Below are 24,491 nucleotides of genomic sequence, written 5' to 3' on the forward strand. Positions count from 1 at the left end.
AGTTTAGTAAGAGGTAGGGAAGGAAAGGACCAATGGTAGTGGTATGATATTTTGCAAAAAAAAATACGTGGCATTTCTACGCTACTGGCTTATAAACAAATGTTTAGATTGGAAGACAGATGTCATTTGTGAATTGTCAGTCAGGTATCTGACTTGCTAGGATCACATCTGTAGCAGCAAGAGTAAACTATAAGGGATCATGTTGCACTTTAGAAAAATAAATTAGTTTTTTACATTAGAAAACACTAGTGATGAGTGGAAAAACTGGTTTTTATTTTTCTTGTCAGTTACAGTTACAACTAACAACTTGGCTGGTTTAAGAAATCTTTCTAACTAAACAGCTATTAGAACCATTTTTTTTCCCCCCCAAAATAAATTCTTTTATTTCATCTTCTGGATCAGTGAGAGTGAACCAATTATAAATAAGGATTGTCAAAACCTTTTGCTTGTACACGCTCTGTCTGTTGTTCTGTGGACTTCTTATCCTGGTAGTTTTTCAGTTTGATCTTTGTTAAAAAGGTGGCCATTTGTACAAGCTGCAAGTCAGGTGGTGTGCATTTAGGAATCTGGAGCCTGGGTGATTGTTAAGCAAATCTTGTAGTTTTTGCAGTAGTACTGGAATATTGGATGCATGAGTTCTTTTGGATTCCTCATTGCCAGGCGGTGTTAGATGACCTCACTTCAGCAATTGCCTGTTGCAAAAATTAGCCTCAAATAGCTGCTTGCAGAAAGGTGATGCAATTGTTGGATATGGGAATGTTTTATTTTGGGGTTGATGTTGGATGTTTGCTTGTATTCCGAGGTCATAGTTTAAAACACCGAACTAAGGTGAGGTCTCGTGTGTACTTGATGTTACTTCAACAGCTACTGCTACCCTCGCGTGAAAAGCACTTGTTTTCCTGCCACACAGATTGTGTTGACTTTTGATACACGTGTGGCCATCTCAAACTAAATCTACCTGGCAATACCCTTAGCTCCCCCTGTGCTTAGCTACTTTCCCAAAATAAGTGACTTCTTACGTGGTGATATTACAGGAAGTAAAATTTTCTGGGGACTAATAAATGTTTCTAAATTCCATTCAGCCCCTGAGCAACAAAAGCATTGATTGCACTGACCGGAGCAGTTACTAGTGCAAGATACAAACATGAAACTCGCCAGGATATCCTTGAAATATAATCTGAGAATTTACCACAAAGCATTAAGCTAATCTTAATATCCAAGAGTGACTGATGTAATAAGTCTGTTCTTGAATTCTGTCATGGGAGGCTCATGTGTGAATGCTTAACATTCACTTGCTAATCCAGTGTGTTAACTTGCAGAGAGGAGGAGTTTCAGTATCTTAATTTTAGTAACCTTGAGGGGAATGTCAGGGCCTGCTTTAGTTGTCAGCTTAGTGGAATGTTGCTGCAGGATATACACAAGGGATAGGATATATAAATTGGACCAAATGGCAAGGGCTGCTGACCACATTCCTGTTTCCTTTCGAAGTAAAGCCACCAACCCTGCCATATTGCACCATAACAGGGCTGTGCTTTCCTGCGCCCGTTGCCCATTCGGATTGACCCAGGTTGTGAAGCCCAGTGTTGTGCTGAGGATCCAAGTTATTTAGAGATGGTTGTACAGGCATTCTGAGAGAATGTTGCTGTGACGGAAATTACTTATCGTTGTGGTCATTGGAAGTGAAAGTTCTTTTTTTTAAAATCCAAGGCAGATGGTTTATTTGTTGTAATTAGATACAATCGCAATTTTTTAGTTTTTTTTTAACATTCCATACACGATTATAAAACGACTCCTGAGTTTTGGTTTTAGATTTACTTTCTTGTAACAGATTTCTTGTTTTAAATAAATGTTTGGAGTTGAAGATACCTGAAATTGTACAAAACAGAAACCATGCTATATAACCGAGTGCTTTTATTTCTGATAGAGCATAGACTTGAGTTCTGGAAAGCTGTTTTATTTTCTTCAGTTGTATAGGGATAACAGTTGGACTTTGTGCACAAGACTTTAGTTTTTGCGGTTTCACTGAAGGTGGTGAGCTTAATTAAACTTGCCAAATTTATCACACCACTGGCTAAAGTTTGTTTTAAATTTCAAAACTGTTTAAGAATTTGGTTAGGATTAGCAAAGCTGTTCAGATTGGGGAAGACATTTCTGCAAGTCCGTATACAGTATTGGGTTCCTAGTTTACTTTAATTTATTGTTTATATATAATGTACTTTTTAATGGTGCTTCTCTGCTTGCTAATAAGTAAGCTCAAGTACATTAATTTCACACTAAAATCAGAGAAATAAATCTAAACTTAATGTCTAATAGTTTTGTTTTATGTTGAAGGTGGGGGAATGATATTTCTGTAAATAAAACCCCAATGGTCTTATAATTGCCCAGGCACGATGTGACAAACTGGCTTTGTGCTGTAATCGTTGACCCAGAACACGGATCTGCATCTGACGTGAATGTCTGAATGCAGCATGAGTTTGTTGTACAGGATTGTAACCAGCTCCTTTTAATCCTGAGCCCAGACGACAATGAGAGTCCTGGGTCCAGGGCTGAGTTAACTGCTGTCAAATAGTACAAATAGATTTTTGCAGTTCTCAAATTGACCAGATGTTGCAGTTATGAAGAATGTTTAGATGTGGAAACTGCCTCTCAATGGAAGCATGCAACACACGTTTTTCAATTCAATTTGTAGTGACGGTGAGAGTCAGACTCTCCTGAAATTTGTCACTAGTGCTCCCACTCTCCCCCTCTTTTATGTATTAATTCAGTGTGGCAGCACGTTAACATTGATTGCATGTAACTCAGAATCCTCTTGTGTCTACAGACTGGGGAAAATGTACCTGTTCTCTTTAACTTCACCCCCTTAACTCTGAAAAGCAACTATCAGGCATGCGATAGAAGTGGTGTCTGATTATATTCCTGTACAATTAGTGTGTTGGAAGTTTAAGTACTAGTTGAATGTCTGTAGACCCTGCATTGTTCCTGGTGGTTTCTCTTTACAATTAGTGACCCTGATCTTGTTCCTTTTGTGAGTTTGTAGCAGTTGCTATTTTGTACTTAGAAATAAGAGGGCTGGAAACATACCTGTCCCCTTGCACGAAAATAATGTGCAGCCAAAGTATGGCAATCCAAATAGTTTTAAACGTATCCACAATCATGTTTTTATTGGCTATATACAGAACAGGGTGGTGATCAGTGCTTTACAGAATATAGCCACTGGCGTCTGATGCTATTAACTGGAGTGATGAATGGAGTTTTCTATATATCACCGGACATCTTTATAGGAAGTTTACTTATAAATTGGGTTTGCAAGCTTGCTTAGCTTTATTGCAAAAAAAAATGATTGTAGGGAAATATTGAATTGAGAACAGGAAATGATAGTAATTCCAATATGTTTGTCAGCATTTGACAGATGAATACAGGCTGATCTTCTACCTTTGTGCTTATGCTGCTTTTTCTCTTTTCAGATTTCTAGCAGTTTCAGTATGTAAAGTGTATTTTGTCAATATTTATTGAAGTGAGACAATACTGAAACCTTTAGACTGCTGCTTTTTTTTAAACCTTGTAAACCTTTCTGCTGGTTTGCCACAGGTTAGTGTACAGTGCTGTCCCACCCTATACAGGCTGGCTCTGTATCCCATGGAATATTCCCGGTGTTCATAGGTGTTGGATCAGTATTAACTGTGTTTCTCCACAGCCCAATCAAAGTGCAGCTTTTTGTTCCCATTTTTAATAAAAAATAATTGTACAGGATGAAACAATTTAATCTTAAATGCGGGCAAAGTATTTAATGTTTGGGAGTTCAATTCAGAGCAAATAATATCCAGGATACTATTGGGTAGGTTTTGCGAATTGTGGAGAGTAATCCCACTAAGCTCACTGAGCAGTGCTTCAGGAACACATATGGGGAGGTGGAAAAGAAGAGGTTAATAGTGGGCCCCATGAAATTTTTCTTTAAAAAATTTGTAAAATCTATCCTGGTCTGATGTGACTTTTTTTTTAAGCTGTGATCATTCAAGTTGGTTGACTAACCAACTCCTCTCACTGACCTAGTGAGGCATGTGTCTGCTATCTGTATATCCTCCTTTTTTGTCTGAACTTCAACAACATAGATATAAAAGTAATTGCTATTCAGGTACATAATGAAGGGCTATTTTGAAAAGTGCTTCCTCTAGATGTAGCACTGTTTTGTAGACTGGCTTCTTGTATTCACTTAGTGTGGTGTTCCCTCTGTGTGAGTGGCTTATATTGTGCACAGTATCTTTTCATGCTGTTTATTGCTATTTGTAAACTTTGTTTTGAACTCTGTGGGAGATGGAGGTTGGAAAAGGGGCCATCGGTTGATGATTAGTTGTATCGTCTCTTTCTGTTTCATGCCCAAGACTGCTTTGAATGTGTCCATATCCTGGGATGAAGTAGTCAAACAAACGAAACAAACTGTTTATATTTACTTTAGAACCCAGTTGGAAATAGATCAGCTGGAACTTGGAGCTTTGGGAAAGCAGCTTCTTGCATTGACTTCAATGTCTTTGGGTGTTTCACACTTTAGTGAAGGGCTGAGCTCTTTTTGCTGCCAGCACTCTGGTATCTTGTCTCGAATGGTTATTTCTTTAAGGTGTCAGCCATGGCTCAAATGGTAGCACTGTTGCCACTTGAGTCAGAAGGCCATGGGTTGAAGTCTCACTGCAGAATCTTAGTCAACACTTGGGGAGGGGCTGTCTTCCAGATGAGACATTAAACTGAGTTCTGCTTTGTCTTCTGAGGTAATTCATTTGGCTGTAAATAGTTTGGGATGTCTCATGTTGTGATATAAAAAGTCTTTTGTTTCATTTTCGTGTTTGTGTACAATGTTAAAAGATTACTATCTTCCAAAGGGTGATCGAGTCTAAGGTGAACCACACACCATGTGGTACATATATTTTCCAACCTTCTACAATGCTGAGATTATCCTGGCTGATATACCAGAACCACTAGGTGCCTATGTGTTCTAAATCACCAGAGCAGTTCTCACACTCTGTCTAATAAGCAGATAAGTACTGACCATTCTAAGACAACAGTTAGCTGTTCGTTTGTTCAATCTGTACTTGTACCATGTAATTTAAAGCTTGGTGCCTGTTTTTCTATTGCATACTTCAGATTGATTTTTAAATGTGTGAACTTTGCAACAAGTAGATATCAGCACATTAGTCACAAAATTAGCACCCCAGTTGTGGCAAAACAAACTAATATTCTAAGTATTTTTAAATCAGTGGCCTCTGTGCTGTGAATATAATGGAGAGTGTGCCCCCACCTGCATGTCTGTGGTTGAGGGCTGGTGTCCTATCTATCTGCAGACGGGTCTTAGACTAGTCCAGGAGTCCTGTTTGGTTTTACAGGAGGTCCCTGGAGTCTGTGTGCGCAACAAAGTATCTAATGAAATAGTTAATCTTTTAAAGCAAAAGAGGGATGGCTTTCTACGAGAGGGTGTTGAGCAGGATTGATAGTTTATGTAATTTATGGGCATCAGTCATTGTTGGTGATCAAATCTTCCGTAGCTTTGATCTGCTGCAGTATATATCCCGGGCTAATGTTTGTTTTGGCCATCAGTTAGTGTATGATTTTGGCCCAGATTTGTTGTGGGAAATGAATTGACTAGATGCCCATTGAGTTTTTGCCCACCTGGTTTGTTCCACTGGCTGAAGGGGTGGGACATGGTTGCACAGATACAGCATCAAGCCACAATCAGAAGTACTCTAGTTAGTGCTAACAGTACTCCTGTTAAAGGGAACGGGGTGTGTTGGTTACTCGGAATCTCCAGCATTTGAATACATTTGGCCCTTCACCTTTTTTTGTTGTGGTGAAATTGGAATGGCCAACAGTTATTGCCCAGAAGGCAGATTGGAATCACCGACATGTGGGCCAGACCAGGTAAGGATAGCAGATTTCCTCCTCTAAAAGGACATTAGAGCACCTATTACATTTTTATAATTAGTTAGATACTCTCACTGTCATTCTGGAATTTTGTTGAAATCATGTTCCACTATCTGCTGTGCTAGGATTCAAAACCATGTGTCCTTTAGTGACTAACCCCAATTTTAAACACCATTCTTCTCTCTGCTCATAAGAGATATCTCACATTTTTCCTAATGATAGACCATACCTCCTATAATTCCAGTAAACTTCTACCACACCTTCTCCAAAAAACTCAGTCCAACTGATTCCAGCTGGAATCAAGCACAGAGTCTGTGCACTTCGTCTCTTGGATTTCTGATACACTGATCAGCTCTAATCACAAACGAGCCTGAAGGTTTACTTGTTTGGGAAATGAAGTGTCAATTTGAACTATTTTGATTAAGGCACACCGTTACTTCATTAGGACGAGCTTGATGAGGAGTTACGTGCCTATAAACTGGAAAATCTTCCCATACTTCATGTAACATCCTTCATTACAAAGAGGCTGTTTGAGCAGTAGAAGCATGGCCTCTCTCTTCAAAATTACATTTTTTTTTTAAGAAGTATGAACTTTGATCACTAAAATGGTTCACGCATCTAAACTGATTCTGAAACATTTAATATAGAACAATTGGCTTCAAACTTTCTCAGCAGGGAGGACGTGGGCCAACTATACAATTCCTCTGCCACAGGGTAAGAGTTAGCTGTTGTCTAGTTTGGAATTTGGTGATTTAAACTGTGTAAAGCTGGCTGAATACGTCTGTGTAAGGAATTAACAAAGGAAATGTGCATCAATGTTCTAATTGTAATTTACTGGAAATATAATGCTTGCCTACCATTCTGTTTCCCTTGCTGTGGTCTCTGCATTCTTATGTGATCAGACGGTGATGGCAAACTTGTGGATTGACCCAGACATGAAAATCCAAACCAGTAGGTTGTGAGCGGAGACTTGTCATCTTCCCTACTGCCAGGGTTTGTATCCTGTCTTTCTCCTGTGACCTGGGCCTAATCATAATCCCATCATTTTTTAAAAAAAAGTCATTACAGTTTTTGGGAGTTTGCCATGCATAGTTGGCTGCTGCATTTCCTACATTACAACAATTCAGAGAAGCACTGACTATAAATGCATCCTGACCCAGAAAAGTTAAGTAGAATTGAGAGGCGAGAGGGCTGGAAATCGAAGAGCTTCTAAAGTATCGGGTAAATAAACGTAGTTTAAACCTCATTCTGCACTGGCAGAAGATGGAAACAGTAGTGACTTGTCAAATCCTTCATGACTGTTCCTCCCAACAAGTCTGAATGAGTGCCAGAACAGGTCATCCTGCTTCTTACCATAGAGTGTGGTATGAAACTTGTTCATACTGACTGAAGAAACACCAAAGTAGAAGAGTGCGATGAATGTGTGTGCCACCCATTCAATGCAACAAAAGTAAACAAATTTATATGTAAAATCTTTATTAGTCATATTCAAAGATTATATCACAGTAATTATAGAGGGGAAATATTTACATTAAAGTCAAGACCATACCTGTTTACATTTACAATTATCCAAACTTTGAGAGCTGGCAAATTAAAACACTGGATTAGAAATGGACCAGCTAAAACAATCAATCCCAGGCATGAGTCATGAAATAATTCCACTCTCCAGTCTAAAGTGATTTGTCATAAAAATTAAAGGTCCTTTTGAGACCTTTGCACAGCAGGAAATCTGATTTCAGTCATTCACTAGGCTGTGTGGTGCATGGCATTATTTCACACAACTCCAGAAGAAGTAGGCTAATGCTGCTATTGTGGGAATGAGTAAACAGACACTTCTGTAAACGTAGCTGAAGAAATTTTAAGACTGTTATCCCATAGATGTTAAAATCATCTAACAGCACAGGCCATTGAACATGCCTCTAGCAAATGCCAGAAATAAGGTTCCACAATTTGTACGAATCCTTTTGTTACGTAAAGAGAATGGTTCCCTCCACATTGCCTAAGCACCACCTCAAACTCCTAGCAGTGTGCAATTTTCTGTCCCACATGCACACATTGCAGCACAAATTCATGTTTATGATTCAGAACAGCCAACAATTTATACTGTTTGTTTGCTTCAGTGTGCTTTAGTCCTCATCTGGAAACACACCTTATTTTAACAAAAACATTGCATATACCAGAACTTTTGAGGTGGTAATATCCCATCAGGAGCAAAATAGAATTATGTAACATCCACAGGAGTCCTTCAATACTGTTTTAAAAATTCATTTGCATGATTTGGGTGACACAGGCTGGATAGATGTTTATTTGTCTGTCTCCAATTGCCCTAGAAAAGGTGCTGAGATACCACTCTCCATGGGGTACAGGTGCACAGTGCTGTTAGGGAGGGAGTTCCAGGATTTTGACCCAGGAACAGTGTAGCTTTAGGTCAGGCTAGCAGTGGAAGATGATCAACCACTCTTACCACAGTTCTGCAATTATTTCATTTTTCAGGATTTCCAGCAACCTCTAGCAGAAGCCAGACGTAATTCCTGTTTGACTGCATACCTCCCCTGTAATGGTTCACAGCTAATAAAATGTGAGGCTGGATGAACACAGCAGGCCCAGCAGCATCTCGGGAGCACAAAAGCTGACGTTTCAGGCCTAGACCCTTCATCTCCGAAAAGTCAGCTTTTGTGCTCCTGAGATGCTGCTGGGCCTGCTGTGTTCATCCAGCCTCACATTTTATTATCTTGGATTCTCCACCATCTGCAGTTCCTATTATCAATGGTTCACAGCTCTCTGTTTGCCAAATACAAGTGTTCACATCCTGCCTAGTTTCATAAGCTGAGTGCTACTTACAGACCTACTTTTGATTCTTGACTGACTGGCCTGCTGTTCCTTGGTAAACAGAGGTGGACGTTTGGAGGAAAATTCTGTATAAAATCAAAACATTGCTCAAAGCGGAGCAACCCAGCTGACTGAATTTGAGGGATTGAATTCCAATATTTTAAATGGAATCAGTGATGGCTGACAATTTACTGGCCACATTTATAACATTCAGATCTGAACCTTGAGATTGTCTGGTAAAAATAACAACTTCTGGCCAAGTGGAAATTCTTCTGGTATTACAGTATATTGATTAATTTGTTCTCCTGTCTACATTATAAAACTTTAAAAAATGCAGTTCTCTGGGGCAGTTGGTGCTGATGTCTGCACCTTGTCAAGAGGTAATAAGTGGGTTATGGTATAGTAGCCAACTCCAGAGGCTGGGAAGGATAAATCTGAGAGATTGATTTAACAACTGTCACACTTCCTGACAATCACTATCCAGTAACTTCTGGTGCTGAACTTAGAATAGACTGGGTTTGATTCCTACTTATGGCAGGTGCCAACACTCCTTTGGATAAAGACTGGGCACTGTACTCACCTGGTATGTTCTTTGGGAGAGGAAGGAAGTCCCCTCAATATGACTGAATCATTCACCATGTGAACACTTCTTCCAAAATGTATAATTTTTTATAAGTGCTTATAAAATATATTATTTTGTTTCAAATATATAAACTCTAACCTCCTGACACTATGTTCACACTGACATTTGGTAAACATTTCCTCTCTCGCGCACACAGTTGCTGGGATTAGTCAATGAGTGTGACAATTCTTTAGTTGTTGTTGACTTCAGTCTCTCGTGCTCATTACCTGGCTGTTTCAGAGCTTTGAGCTGGGTGTCTGTACAAGCAGCTCCTTCACATCGACCAAGGCCTGTTCCAGGTAATGAGCCAGTTTTGCTGCATTGGTCTCTGCACAGCTGTTGAAAGCAGACACTGCAAAGTTGACATGATCTTTCATGGGGTTGTAACACACACCATAGCCATCTGGCACAACAGGCCCAAAGCACATGAGACAGTCTGTTTTAGCAGGTACCTGAACAAAGAGGGAAGATCGCAGAGTTACAACCTTCATCTTCTATTTGTCCTTCAAAGCAAAGATAGTTGGCACAGACCACTGGGAAGCTCTCGGAACGTACGCCACCCTGTTCTACCGGCAAATTCTTTCCCGTTTCTGCAACATTGCTGAGGTCAATGAAGGCCAAAAGTCGACTTTTATCATTGATCGCACCTGCAATTCTGCATGCACCAGATGGCTCATAATGCAAAGACAAGTTTCAGACCTTGACTACCAGCAATTGTTCTAGCAATGCAAACGCCCAAGCACTCATGAACTTGTGCAAGACCTTTATGGTCCACCAGCACCAACTTGTAAAGTTCTGCTGCCCCCTGAACAGTGTTGTCTACATCAATTTCAAAACCCTTGGCTTCATCCGTAAATCCCTCCTTGGTCCTGTTCTGACTAACTGCATACCTAAACTGCCTTCACAGCTCACTATCACCTCCTTAAGGGCAGTTCGATTTGAGAATATTAATACTGGCCTTACTTGTGAAACCCACATCCTGTGTTTGTTATTGACAAGAAAAGGGCAGCTATCATTCCCATTCAAGTTGGCAATAGTTCAGAGTGAAGCATTCTCTCAACTCTGACTCGTGGCTGTGGGTATTCATGTCCACTTGAGACTTAAAACTACAAACTGAAAGTATAAAAAAATCATAACAGGGCCATTCAGTCCTTTTATATGGCTAACCATCCAACTTGGTACCCTGTTCTTGATTTCTCCCTGTGCCCTCTGATTCCTTTAGCCCCGAGAACAAATAACTCCTTGGAAACATTCAATGATCTGGCCTCAATTGCTTTCTGTGGCAGAGTCTTCCACATGCTCAGCAATCTCTGGGTGAAGACATTTCTCCTCCTCCCATCCTAAAGGGTTTACTCTGGCTCTTGATGCCCTGGTCAATAAAGAACCTTTATCCTGTTTGAATTCTCTAAGCTTTCTAAGAGATCCCTCATCACAGCAAATATAGTCCAGATCGATCCAGCCTTTCTTCATATGTCAGCCCTGCTATCCCAGTCATCAGTCTTGGTAAACCTTTGCTGATTTCCCTCCAGAGCAAGAACATCCTTCCTCAGATAAGGAGAAGGAAATTGCATACAATACTTCAGGCTTGGTACATTTGCAGGCAGACATCCCTTCTCAGGCTATGAAATCCAAAATACCATTTGCCCTCTTGTTGCTGCTGTTCCTGGGCACCATGACAGAGTGCCACATTGCCAGGAGGCATCTTACGTGGAATCTCAGAATTTTTCAGTTGAGATATTAAACAGATGCCATATCTGCTCCCTCTTTCATGTGAGTCCAAAGGATTCCATGGCCCTGCTGAAGAACAGGGAGGATTTTGTAGTGTCCTAGAATTAATACTGATTCCTCACCCAGTATCATTAAACCAGATTAGACAGTTTCTATCACTTCACTGTGGGATCTTCCTGTGTGCAAATGTCTCCACTCCTCCATAACAAGTAATTACATTTCAATTCACAAATACTTCACGGGTTGTAAAGCACTTTGGGATATCTTCCGAAGGGCTCTATATAAATGTAGTTGTTTTCACTTGCACTTGAGCTTTGATGGAAAGTCAGTGTAAACATTCAAACTCAAGCATATGAGGGAAGATCCCTTTCCAGTTCTCTTGACAGTGATTGGCTGTGAATAACCACCCACCAGGCCCAGAAAAAAAAACACAAAACTTCTGCAGGTCATCAGTCGACTGGACAAGGAGGGACCAGAATGCCTTACCTGACTGGTCGATAGATTGAAGTGAAAGGCAACAGCATACGACGTATCCATGAAGATCTCTGGGATTCGAACCAGATCCTCGATAGCCTGAAGTTTAAGACCCAACAGGTGTCTATCGATGGCTTGACCTCTTATGGCCTGGAAGTAAAATGTGATCAGCACAGTGTGTAGCTCAGGTAATTAACACACACACCCCCTCGCCTTACCGTCACGGCCAAATCTGAACCCCAGCAATCCCATCGTTAACTCCCGCTCCACACACCATTAATCGGGTTTTTCCAGTACCACAATTAAGTAGCAAGTCAGAATGGTCTTTTCAAACATAAATTCCAGATGTGTGATTTTAAAAAGATTTATTGACAGGATGTGGGTTTCGCTGGTTTGGGCAGTGTTTACTGCCCCATCCCTGTTATCCTTGACGACTAAAAATGACGCCCCAGCCAGCAGCACCCACAATCTGTGAATGAATAAAAACAGAACCAATATACAACGAGCAGAATCCCAGACCAATAACCTCCCTTACCACATCAGTGTAGGCTCTGTGCACCTGAACAGCTTTCTTCAGCAATGCCACCTTTTCCTGGTTCTAAATACAAAACCAAAATAAAACAACTTACAGCCAAAAGTGCACGTGTGGACTAAACATTATTTCACAAACTCTAAAGCTGAGGGAGCAGACATGGTGGTCAGGGAGAAAAAGAGGAGATAGCGCAGCCAGAGAGGCAGCACGGTGGCTCAGTGGTTAACACTGCAGCCTCACAGCGCCAGGGACCCAGGTTTGATTCCAGCCTCAGGTGACTGTGTGGAGTTTACATGTTCTCCCTGTGTCTGCGAGGGTTTCCTCCAGGTGCTCCGGTTTCCTCCCACAGTCTAAAGATGTGCAGGCTAGGTGGATTGGCCATGCTAAATTGCCCGTAGTGTTCAGGGATGCGCAGATTAAGTGGGTTACAGGGGAATGGGAGGTAATAAAATGTGAGGCTGGATGAACACAGCAGGCCCAGCAGCATCTCAGGAGGACAAAAGCTGACGTTTCGGGCCTAGACCCTTCATCAGAGAGGGGGATGGGGTGAAGGTTCTGGAATAAATAGGGAGAGAGGGGGAGGCGGACCGAAGATGGAGAGTAAAGAAGATAGGTGGAGAGGAGAGTTTAGGTGGGGAGGTAGGGAGGGGATAGGTCAGTCCAGGGAAGACGGACAGGTCAAGGAGGTGGGATGAGGTTAGTAGGTAGGAGATGGAAGTGCGGCTTGGGGTGAGAGGAAGAACAGGTTAGGGAGGCAGAGACAGGCTGGGCTGGTTGTGTGATGCAGTGGGTGGAGGGGAAGAGCTGGGCTGGTTGTGTGGTGCAGTGGGGGGAGGAGATGAACTGGGCTGGTTTTGGGATGCGGTGGGGGAAGGGGAGATTTTGAAGCTGGTGAAGTCCACATTGATGCCATTGGGCTGCAGGGTTCCCAAGCGGAATATGAGTTGCTGTTCCTGCAACCTTCGGGTGGCATTATTGTGGCACTGCAGGAGGGCCATGATGGACATGTCATCTCCAGTCCCTATACACCTGTATTCCGCATGCAGATGGCCTCAAGGTCCTCCGCTTCTTCCTGTCCCGCAGGCCCGACCAGTCCTCCGCCACCAACACCCTCATCCGCCTAGCCAAACTCGTCCTCACCCTCAACAACTTCTCTTTCAATTCCTCCCACTTCCTACAGACAAAGGGGGTGGCCATGGGTACCCGCATGGGCCCCAGCTATGCCTGCCTCTTTGTAGGTCACGTGGAACAGTCCCTCTTCCGCACCTACACAGGCCCCAAACCCCACCTCTTCCTCCGTTACATTGATGACTGTATCGGCGCCGCCCCTTGCTTCCCAGAGGAGCTCGAACAGTTCATCCACTTCACCAACACCTTCCACCCCAACCTTCAGTTCACCTGGGCCATCTCCAGCACATCCCTCACCTTCCTGGACCTCTCAGTCTCCATCTCAGGCAACCAGCTTGTAACTGATGTCCATTTCAAGCCCACCGACTCCCACAGCTACCTAGAATACACCTCCTCCCACCCACCCTCCTGCAAAAATTCCATCCCCTATTCCAAATTCCTCCGCCTCCGCCGCATCTGCTCCCACGATGAGGCATTCCACTCCCGCACATCCCAGACGTCCAAGTTCTTCAAGGACCGCAACTTTCCCCCCACAGTGGTCGAGAACGACCTTGACCGCGTCTCCCGCAACACATCCCTCACACACCGCCCCCGCCACAACCGCCCAAAGAGGATCCCACTCGTTCTCACACACCACCCCACCAACCTCCGCATACAACGCATCATCCTCCGACACTTCCGCCATCTACAATCCGACCCCACCACCCAAGACATTTTTCCATCCCCACCCCTGTCTGCTTTCCAGAGAGACCACTCTCTCCGTGACTCCCTTGTTTGCTCCACACTGCCCTCCAACCCCACCATACCCGGCACCTTCCCCTGCAACCACAGGAAATGCTACACTTGCCCCCACACCTCCTCCCTCACCCCTATCCCAGGCCCCAAGATGACATTCCACATTAAGCAGAAGTTCACCTGCATATCTGCCAACGTGATATACTGCATCCGTTGTGCCCAGTGTGGCTTCCTCTACATTGGGGAAACCAAGCGGAGGCTTGGGGACCGCTTTGCAGAACACCTCCGCTCAGTTCGCAATAAACAACTGCATCTCCCAGTCGCAAACTATTTCCACTCTCCCTCCCATTCTTTAGATGACATGTCCATCATGGGCCTCCTGCAGTGCTACAATGATGCCACCCGAAGGTTGCAGGAACAGCAACTCATATTCCGCTTGGGAATCCTGCAGCCCAATGGCATCAATGTGGACTTCACCAGCTTCAAAATCTCCCCTTCCCCCAACGCATCCCTAAACCAGCCCAGTTCGTCCCCTCACCCCACTGCACCACACAACCAGCCCAGCTCTTCCCCTCCACCCACTGCATCCCAAAACCAGTCCAACCTGTCTCTGCCTCCCTAACCTGTTCTTCCTCTCACCCATCCCTTCCTCCCACCCCAAGCCGCACCTCCATCTCCTACCTACTAACCTCATCCCACCTCCTTGACCTGTCCGTCTTCCCTGGACTGACCTATCCCCTCCCTACTTCCCCACCTATACTCTCCTCTCCACCTATCTTCTTTTCTCTCCATCTTTGGTCCGCTGCCCCCTCTCTCCCTATTTATTCCAGCACTCTCTCCCCATCCCCCTCTCTGATGAAGGGTCTAGGCCCGAAACGTCAGATTTTGTGCTCCTGAGATGCTGCTGGGCCTGCTGTGTTCATCCAGCTTCACACTTTGTTATCTTGGATTCTCCAGCATCTGCAGTTCCCATTATCACTGATACAGGGGAATGGGTCTGGGTGAGGATGCTCTGAGGATCAGTGTGGACTTGTTGGGTCAACAGGCCTGTTTCCACACTGTTGGGATTCCGTGATTCTAGTCTATGACAGTCAGGAAACAAAACAGGGCAGACAACAACTTCATCTTTGAATCGGCAGTTCCTGACTGACTTCTGCTGCTACAGCACCTTGTATTAATGTAGCACCTTTGACATTACATAATCTGGGTCCTTCACAGGTCTCTAGAAGGGACAGAACAGACAGCGTGATGACAATTAAAAAAAAGCTTTGGGTGATGTATAGGAAGCAGTTAATTTTAGTAAAAGATCCTGTTTCCACTGCAGCATGCTCCAGACTGTAACTAACAGGCTTCAGAAGTCTTCATCACCCTGCAGTTTTGTTATTTCTATTTTGAATCTCTTTTTGTTCCAGTTCCAGATCTCTCAGACATTTTCTCCCCAGCTAGACTTTTATCAAATCGCTTCATGACATCCCCACCTGAGAACTGGCCAAGTTTCCAAGTAGCCACAAAGTGATCCCCCAGAAGAGGTTTCCTTTCGGAGGAGGTGAAGGTGATACTTTGGAGGTGCACATACCTGGACCTGTGGATTATCCATTGCCCTGACAAAGATGGACGATGCAACAGTTGCTGAGCGGATAGTGTCAGTGCGCCCAAGGTGAAACATCCGCAGGGAAGCACTTTCATAGGTCGCACACGGTTCCCTGTAAATCCTGATGGGAGAAACAAGCACAGCAAGACGGTGAGGGAGGGTGGATTCCTGTTGGTCAGGCAGTGAGTGGGGGGGGACTGAAATGGACAGTTACCGGGGGCTCTGCAGAGGGTTTGAGAAGCACGGGGAGTAATGCTACCTTATCTTTTATCACCCTGTGTAATCCCTCCTCCTGAAAGTGATGGCTTGCTGGCAACACAGCACCCCTACTGCCCTCTGACTAAGGACGACCAATTTTGGATTTATTCCTGGAGGTTTGGCCTTTACATCCATGTGGTTAAACTGTAACGCTCATCCAGTGGAAGAATACAAAAATCAAAGTTTGCTTTGCTTCCAAATAACAGACATGGTGGAAAGGTTCAAATAGGAATTTAAACAAGAGGTCGACTATGTGGAGGGGGTTGTCCCCGCAGGACGAAGTGTGTTGTACTTAAATGCATGCAGTTTATGAATCAAAGTCTGAATGTTGCTAGAAATGTGGTAAAGGTTCTGGTGTAAAAAACATTTCTCTTTAATCATTTTAGAGGCAGTATCTGATTAGCGTGAAGTACAAAATGCAGAGAGAGAGTCGGGAATACTTCGGCAAAAGTAGGTGATTTTGAGGCTGCAATTCCTGCAGCTGTTCCTAACGGAGTTGGAGGGGGAGAGGTTTGGCTTCCCCACCTCAGGTCCAAGGCTATTTTAGACTCATCGATACAGATTGATCAATAGCTCCATTCTCTGTATAAACAGTCAACCACCAGCATGGCAGGAAGCAAATCTGATGGGTTTTTAAAACTTGTTTCACCAGATGTGGGCATCACTGACCAGGCCCGTGCTTGTTCTCTATCCCAACTGTCCCGTGAACTGAGTATTTCGCTCGGCCATTTCGGCCGGGGGGGGGGGGGGGGGGGGGGGAAGGAGTTAAGAGTCACCTACACTGCTGTGGGTATTGAGTCATGTGCATGGCCAGGCCAGGTGTTTCCATCCCTTGAGGTTATTAGTGAATCATGGAGTAATAGAGACATACAGCATGGAAACAAACCCTTTGGTCCAACTCATCCATGCTGACCAGAAATCCGAGATAAATCTAGTCCCAACTGCCAGCATTTGGCCAAAAACCCTCTAAGCCCATCCTGATGCCTTTCAAATGTTGTACCAGCCTCCACTTCTTTGGGCAGCTCATTCCGCACACGCACCACCCTCTGCACAAAACAGCTGCCCCTTATGTCCCTTTTAAGTGTTGCCTCTCACCTTAAACCTGTGCCCCTCTAGTTTTGGACTCCCCTTCCCTTGGACTATTCACCCTATCCATGCCCCTCATGATTTTATAAATTTCCATAAAGTCACCCCTCAGCCAGACAAGGTTTTTACTGAAACAACAACTGATGAGAGCAATGGGGGCTATGAAACAGAATTCCAGATTTTTTTAAAACTTTTTGTTGGAATTCCGGATTCTTTAATCAAATTTAAACCCCAACAGCACCTCTGATGGAATCTGAACTCAAACAGTCGGTTAGTCAGAAACCAGGAATATAGCTATCTTAGGGATTTATTCCCGCGCACACAATCACAAAACTCCAGCCACACTTCTTACATGGTCTCCATTGATTTATAAAGATAGATAATATTACATACACATAGAATATAAATCCAGCAAACAAGCTGTCAAGTTCTCAACTAATTATGGATCGGGGCAGCTCCAACAACACTCAAGAAGCTTGACCCCATCCAGGGCAAAGTAGCATTGGCATTGTATCCACTCCCTCCACCAACGACGCTCAGTAGCAGCAGTGTGTACTATCTACAAGATTCACTGCAGAAACTCACCAAAGATCCTCAGTCAGCACCTTCCAAACCCATGACCACTTCCATCTAGAAGGACAAGGGCAACAGATACATGGGAACACCACCCAAGCCACTCAGCTTCCTGACTTGGAAATATATCGCCGTCCCTTCACTGTCATTGGATCAATATCGAGAAGTTCCCTTCCTAATAGCATGAAGGGTGTAAATGCAGCACATGGACTGAGACAGTTCAAGAAGATAGCTCACCACCACCTCCTGCAGCTCAACTGGGGATCGGCATTAAATGCTGACCCAGCCAGGGACACCTACATCCCATGGAAGAACTTCTTAAAAAGAGTTGAGTATTGACATGGAGAAGAACATGAGGAACCAAAGGAGAAACAAAGACTCTCTCCGGATTCAGGTCTGGAATGTGAGAAGGAACGTCCGGCCTTGAATAGGTGCAGCACAGATTCACCAGAATACCACCTGAGCTACAGCAACTGGAAGACAGCTCATACAGCCGTATCCCCTCAACTTAGAGGTTTAATGGGTAATCTAATCAAGGTGTCTAAGATGATTAAAAGATTTGAAAGGGTCACTCCAGAAGAACAGCAGTGGGGCGGCAGGGGCTGGTTTGGAGATGGGTGGAGGGATCAAGTCAGAGTTTGATTGACTCCATGGTGGAACCAAGCATCCAATTATTTGGTTTGGTCCAGGTTACTCACCAAGTTGAGGCAGGAGGAACAGTGCTGGGCCCTCCCAGTTTGGCACAGTGGCAGTGCCCCTGCCTCTGAGACTGAAGGTCTAGGTTCACATCCCACCTGCTCCAGAGGTGTGTCATTAATGGTCACAGGTTGTTGATCAAAATAACCGAAGGGGCCTGAGATTTACTGGGGCACAGAGTCTAAAAATCAAGTGACTCCATGCCCAATTCTGGGCACCACATTTTACAAGGTCATCAAGATATCTGGGAGGGTGCAGAGTGAATGACTGACATTGGGACATGACCCTGCAGTTCACATGGAGAGACTGAGGTGGTGGTTAACGGGGGCTGAGTAGAACTGTTCAGAATCATAAAGCGTTTGGATGGAGTAGATAAACAGAAACGGGTTCCACTGGCAGCAGCCAGGGTGAGGGTGGGGGGAAGACAGATTTAAGGTATTCGACAAAAGCTGGAGGACAGATCAGCTTTTATGATGCTGGCAGTTGTATCTGGGACACATTGTCTGAAAGAAGCTTTAACTTTCAAAAGGGAATGAGTAAATTTGTGAAGGGGCAAGGTTTGCGATGCTACAGGAAGAAAGCTGTGAGAAATGGATCAGTCTCTCCAGCAGAGAGCTGACACAGGCCGCATACCTGTAATAAGCCAGCTGCAGGACCACCTGGATAAAGGCATCTGGGCTCAACTTCTGCGACTTCACAAAGTCCTTTCCAAACTGCTGGAACACGAAGCATTTTATATCCACATCACGCACCATCCTAGTGACAGAGAAAGATAACTATTAAAACTGTCACTGTAAATAGACCCTGAACCCTCTCAGCTCTCCTTGCAAAGTTCTCTGGGTCCTGTCGGAGTATAATTTTACACTTCTTCCAGTGGGGTATGTTCAATAGCAATTTGAGACGGGCCCCCAGGTAATGTTATTTTCTCTCTGAAGCCTCCTACCCCACTGCCCGGAGCCTGATGTTCAATTGCAGTCACACCAATCCCAACCCTAACACTTTGTTGCTTTCCTTTGGGGAAATGTTGAGTGAACAGAGAAGAGGGTTGGTGTAGCAGACTGCAATTACCAACGTAGTAATTAGAGGAAAAAAATCCCTCCAAAGTAATATGTAACACCTTCCCCAGTGACTATAAGCAATTCTCCCAGTCAAGCACAAAAAACAGGAGCAGGAGAAGGTCTTTCTGCTCCTTAAACTCACTCTGCTATACACTAGGATCCTGTTAGAAACACATCTTTATGGATGATGAGAATTGGAAGATTTGGACAACAAAAGATCAAGGAGAAATGAGACTTATTTCCTGTTTATTGGAAAAACTAGTAGTTTTGAGAGCTGACATCCCCAAAACTTCGAAAGAGGGAGAAGGCATTATGCTGATGACCTTAATTGCTAGACAAACAGAACGAGATTCAGAAGAGGCCTTAGCTGAACGATGTGTACAACAGCCTCTGAACTGAAGTCATTGTGTTTGTCTGGATTCCTTTGTCAGGTCTATTGGAAAGGACCTCCAAGTTGGAAATAGTAAACTGTGTTGCTTCTGAAAACTGAAAGTTTGAAGAATACAGGCACGAGGGAAGTATCACTCTTGATGAGCAAAAGATAATCTTTAAAGAAAACCAGCTGAAGAGATCTCTCAATGAAGTATTTTCTTTGAATCCGAGAATTTTCCAGAAGTCAATATCTCACCTTCTCAAATTCTGAATTGTTACATCAATTCAAACACCTATGTCTAACTGACCTTCCAAACAAAGAGTCTTCAATCGCTCTGTGACTCAAAGCAATCTGATCTGGCCAATAGGAAATCAAAGCAACTGTAAGCACTGAATCAATTCTGCATTCCAGGCTCAAGCCCTCAACTTAGAAGTGAGTGTGTTGTTCCATTTCTTATCTGAATTAGTAATAACTGCAGAGTTGTGTTTCTTCCTGTTTCTACGCGTTAGGAGAACGTGCTGGGATAACGTGAGAGTATAGTTCAAGTGTGCAAAGTAGCTACAGTAACTGATTTTGTCACGTGTTTAAAGAACAAGTGTGTTTGAATAAACAAGTGGTTTTGAGTTATTTGAAGGAATTTGGTGGTTTAGTTTGTTCAGTAGGAGTGTAAAATAATTGACCATTTTGCTAATAAAATAAACTATTGACACATTGGTGCAGCTTGTGGAGTAACGGGGTTTGATTACCAGCACACTCCAGTCAGAATCGTAACAATTCTGATTCGAAATCTATTTTGGCTTCATTTTCTTGCCCTATCACCACATCCCTTAATATTCAGATGTCCAGAACTGCATCAAACTTGTTCTTGAATCTACTCAATGACTGAGCATTCACCCCGCTCTGGGGTAGAAAGTTCTGAAGATTCACCCTCAGTCTTAAGTGGTAATCCCTTATTGTGAGACTGTGACCCATATTCGAGACTCCCCCAGCTTTGGTGAAACAGCCTCTTGGCATCTTCCCAGTTAAACCCTGTCGAAGGGTTTCAATGAAGTCACCTCATTCTTCCATCCTCCAGAGCGGGCAGACCTATTCTAACCAAACTGTGCCTCCCAATGGAACCTTCCCATTTCAGCAGTCAGTCTGAACTGCGCTATATATCCACAATAGCTAGACTCTCTTTCTTCAGGTAAAGGTGATGAAAACTCTAAATTATACTCTAGGTGTGATCATATGAACATTCAAACCATGAGCTGGAGTAGGCCATTTGGCCCCTTGAGCATGCTCCACCATTCAGTAAGATCACAGCTGGTCTGATTATTTCACATTCCCACCGACTCCTCCAGAACTTCTCACTTCCTTTCTCATCAAGGGTCCATCTATCTCTGCCTTAAAAACGTTTGAACACTGCTCCAACCACCATTTGAATCACTTGTGGGGAAAAAAAAATCCGTCTTGTTTTACTCCCTTGTGGAATGTTGGCATTGCTGGCTAGGCTTCTGTCTTAAACAGTCTCACCAAAGCCCCAAATAAGCAGCAACCATCCTAATGTGAAATGATATCATCAAGCCCTCATCGTGGCTGGGTCAAAAATTTGGACACTTCTTTTCGGGGGCGGGGGCGGGGGCGGGGGCAGGGGGCGGGGGCTATATCCACATCACACACCATCCCGGCGGCTCAGTCGTCAGTGTCGCTGTCTCACAGCACCAGGGATCCAGGTTCAATCCCATCCTCAGGTGACTGTCTGCGTGGGTTTCCTCCGGGTGCTCCGGTTCCTCCCACAGTCCGAAGATGTGCAGGTTAGGTTGGCCACGCTAAATTGCCCAGTGTCCTGGGATGTGTAAACTAGGTGGAATACAGGGAAAGGGTAGCGGGATGGGTCTGGGTGGGATGCTCTAAGGGTTGGTGTGGACTTGACGGGCTGGATTGGCTGAAGGGCCTGTTTCCACACTCTGGGGATTCTGTGATGCCTAATGCACTGAGGGTGGCCCTACTCCACACAGACTGCAGTGGTTCAGGATGATGGCTCCCCACCACAAACCCAGGGCAATAACAACAGGTTTACCACAGCGATACTCAACAGTCTGAGAACCCAATATCAGGTGAAAACTCACATGTTGAGGTTCTGTTTCGCTTTCTCAATGTCTCTCTTTATATCAGGCGTGATGTTGAAACGGAGCTTCCGAGGCATGGCCAATGGAATCATTGGAGAACGAACCATCGCCGAGGTTTTGCTGGGGAGACACCAAATGTTCATTTAGTTACAGATTTCACAGACTCTGCAGAACAGCAATAAGTCATTCAAACATTTCGGAGGAAGGGTCCCGACCAGAAATGTCAGCTATCCTGCTCCTCTGGTGCTGCATGGCCTGCTTTGTTCATCCAGCTCCACACTGTGTCATCGCTGACTCCAGCATCGGCAGTGCCTACTATCTCGGAGTCATTCAAACTATCTGCTCTGTGCTGGGTTTCTGCACCAATCCTCACCATCTCAGCCACTACTTTATCCTTCTGTTCCTTTGTCCCATGTGTTTATCCACTTCCCCCAAAATACATCTAGACCATTCACCTCCACCATACCAAGTTCCACAATCTCATCAGGTTGCTCCTGACTTCCTGATTGGAATATTGGCGTGACAGCATTGCCAACGGAAAAGGTTGGTTTGTGGTGTGTCGGCTCACTGTGCATGTGTTCCACCCTGGCACAGCAGTCTCTACTATCCTGGCTGCTGAGGGAGGCAGTGAGCTGGGGAGGAGCACGATTTTGAGGAAATTACGCTGAAAAGTTCCAAAGCCCTTCGAAACAAAGTCGCCCTTCCAGCCTCTGTTTTATAGCTGTCATTGTAAATGTTTATTGGAAAAGCAGTGTGAGGGGGTCAGAGGGACAGCGCTGAGGGCTGAGGGAGCGTCACACTGTCAGAGGGACAGCGCTGAGGGCTGAGGGAGCGTCGCACTGTCAGAGGGACAGCGCTGAGGGCTGAGGGAGCGCCGCACTGTCAGAGGGACAGCGCTGAGGGCTGAGGGAGCGCCGCACTGTCAGAGGGACAGCGCTGAGGGCTGAGGGAGCGCCGCACTGTCAGAGGGACAGCGCTGAGGGAGCGTCGCACTGTCAGAGGGACAGCGCTGAGGGCTGAGGGCGCGCCGCACTGTCAGAGGGACAGCGCTGAGGGCTGAGGGCGCGCCGCACTGTCAGAGGGACAGCGCTGAGGGCTGAGGGCGCGCCGCACTGTCAGAGGGACAGCGCTGAGGGCTGAGGGCGCGCCGCACTGTCAGAGGGACAGCGCTGAGGGCTGAGGGCGCGCCGCACTGTCAGAGGGACAGCGCTGAGGGCTGAGGGAGCGTCGCACTGTCAGAGGGACAGCGCTGAGGGCTGAGGGAGCGCCGCACTGTCAGAGGGACAGCGCTGAGGGAGCGTCGCACTGTCAGAGGGACAGCGCTGAGGGCGCGTCGCACTGTCAGAGGGACAGCGCTGAGGGCGCGTCGCACTGTCAGAGGGACAGCGCTGAGGGCGCGTCGCACTGTCAGAGGGACAGCGCTGAGGGCTGAGGGCGCGTCGCACTGTCAGAGGGACAGCGCTGAGGGAGCGTCGCACTGTCAGAGGGACAGCGCTGAGGGCGCGTCGCACTGTCAGAGGGACAGCGCTGAGGGCGCGTCGCACTGTCAGAGGGACAGCGCTGAGGGAGCGTCGCACTGTCAGAGGGACAGCGCTGAGGGAGCGTCGCACTGTCAGAGGGACAGCGCTGAGGGAGCGTCGCACTGTCAGAGGGACAGCGCTGAGGGCGCGTCGCACTGTCAGAGGGACAGCGCTGAGGGCGCGTCGCACTGTCAGAGGGACAGCGCTGAGGGCTGAGGGCGCGTCGCACTGTCAGAGGGACAGCGCTGAGGGCTGAGGGCGCGTCGCACTGTCAGAGGGACAGCGCTGAGGGAGCGTCGCACTGTCAGAGGGACAGCGCTGAGGGAGCGTCGCACTGTCAGAGGGACAGCGCTGAGGGCGCGTCGCACTGTCAGAGGGTCAGCGCTGAGGGCTGAGGGAACGTCGCACTGTCAGAGGGACAGCGCTGAGGGCTGAGGGCGCGCCGCACTGTCAGAGGGACAGCGCTGAGGGCTGAGGGAGCGTCGCACTGTCAGAGGGACAGCGCTGAGGGAGCGTCGCACTGTCAGAGGGACAGCGCTGAGGGCTGAGGGCGCGCCGCACTGTCAGAGGGACAGCGCTGAGGGCTGAGGGAGCGTCGCACTGTCAGAGGGACAGCGCTGAGGGAGCGTCGCACTGTCAGAGGGACAGCGCTGAGGGCTGAGGGCGCGCCGCACTGTCAGAGGGACAGCGCTGAGGGCTGAGGGAGCGTCGCACTGTCAGAGGGACAGCGCTGAGGGCTGAGGGAGCGTCGCACTGTCAGAGGGACAGCGCTGAGGGCTGAGGGAGCGCCGCACTGTCAGAGGGACAGCGCTGAGGGCTGAGGGCGCGCCGCACTGTCAGAGGGACAGCGCTGAGGGCTGAGGGCGCGTCGCACTGTCAGAGGGACAGCGCTGAGGGCTGAGGGAGCGTCGCACTGTCAGAGGGACAGCGCTGAGGGCTGAGGGAGCGCCGCACTGTCAGAGGGACAGCGCTGAGGGAGAGTCGCACTGTCAGAGGGACAGCGCTGAGGGCTGAGGGCGCGTCGCACTGTCAGAGGGACAGCGCTGAGGGAGCGTCGCACTGTCAGAGGGACAGGGCTGAGGGCGCGTCGCACTGTCAGAGGGACAGCGCTGAGGGCGCGTCGCACTGTCAGAGGGACAGCGCTGAGGGCGCGTCGCACTGTCAGAGGGACAGCGCTGAGGGCGCGTCGCACTGTCAGAGGGACAGCGCTGAGGGCGCGTCGCACTGTCAGAGGGACAGCGCTGAGGGCTGAGGGCGCGTCGCACTGTCA

The 24,491-nt window shown here is 46.2% G+C and overlaps 1 protein-coding gene across 4 annotated transcripts in view; it reads right to left on the bottom strand.

Moving 5' to 3' along the window:
* Positions 1-24,491, bottom strand: part of crata (carnitine O-acetyltransferase a) — a 58,280-nt gene that overhangs the window by 4,765 nt on the left and 29,024 nt on the right. For 2 of the 4 annotated variants that reach the window (XM_059638378.1, XM_059638377.1), the window contains exons 10-15: positions 21,702-21,821; positions 18,793-18,915; positions 15,532-15,667; positions 12,096-12,158; positions 11,573-11,710; positions 9,586-9,810 (exon numbers count right to left, since the gene is read on the bottom strand). In XM_059638378.1, the coding sequence (XP_059494361.1) occupies positions 9,595-9,810; positions 11,573-11,710; positions 12,096-12,158; positions 15,532-15,667; positions 18,793-18,915; positions 21,702-21,821 (796 nt within the window). In that variant the 3' untranslated portion in view covers positions 9,586-9,594. Of the gene's footprint in view, positions 1-8,588; positions 9,811-11,572; positions 11,711-12,095; positions 12,159-15,531; positions 15,668-18,792; positions 18,916-21,701; positions 21,822-24,491 lie in introns of those variants that run through there. The other 2 variants (XM_059638376.1, XM_048559252.2) reach the window with 1 other exon arrangement.

Source organism: Stegostoma tigrinum, chromosome 29 (genome assembly GCF_030684315.1).
Source record: "Stegostoma tigrinum isolate sSteTig4 chromosome 29, sSteTig4.hap1, whole genome shotgun sequence".
In the NCBI taxonomy this organism is placed as follows: domain Eukaryota; kingdom Metazoa; phylum Chordata; class Chondrichthyes; order Orectolobiformes; family Stegostomatidae; genus Stegostoma; species Stegostoma tigrinum.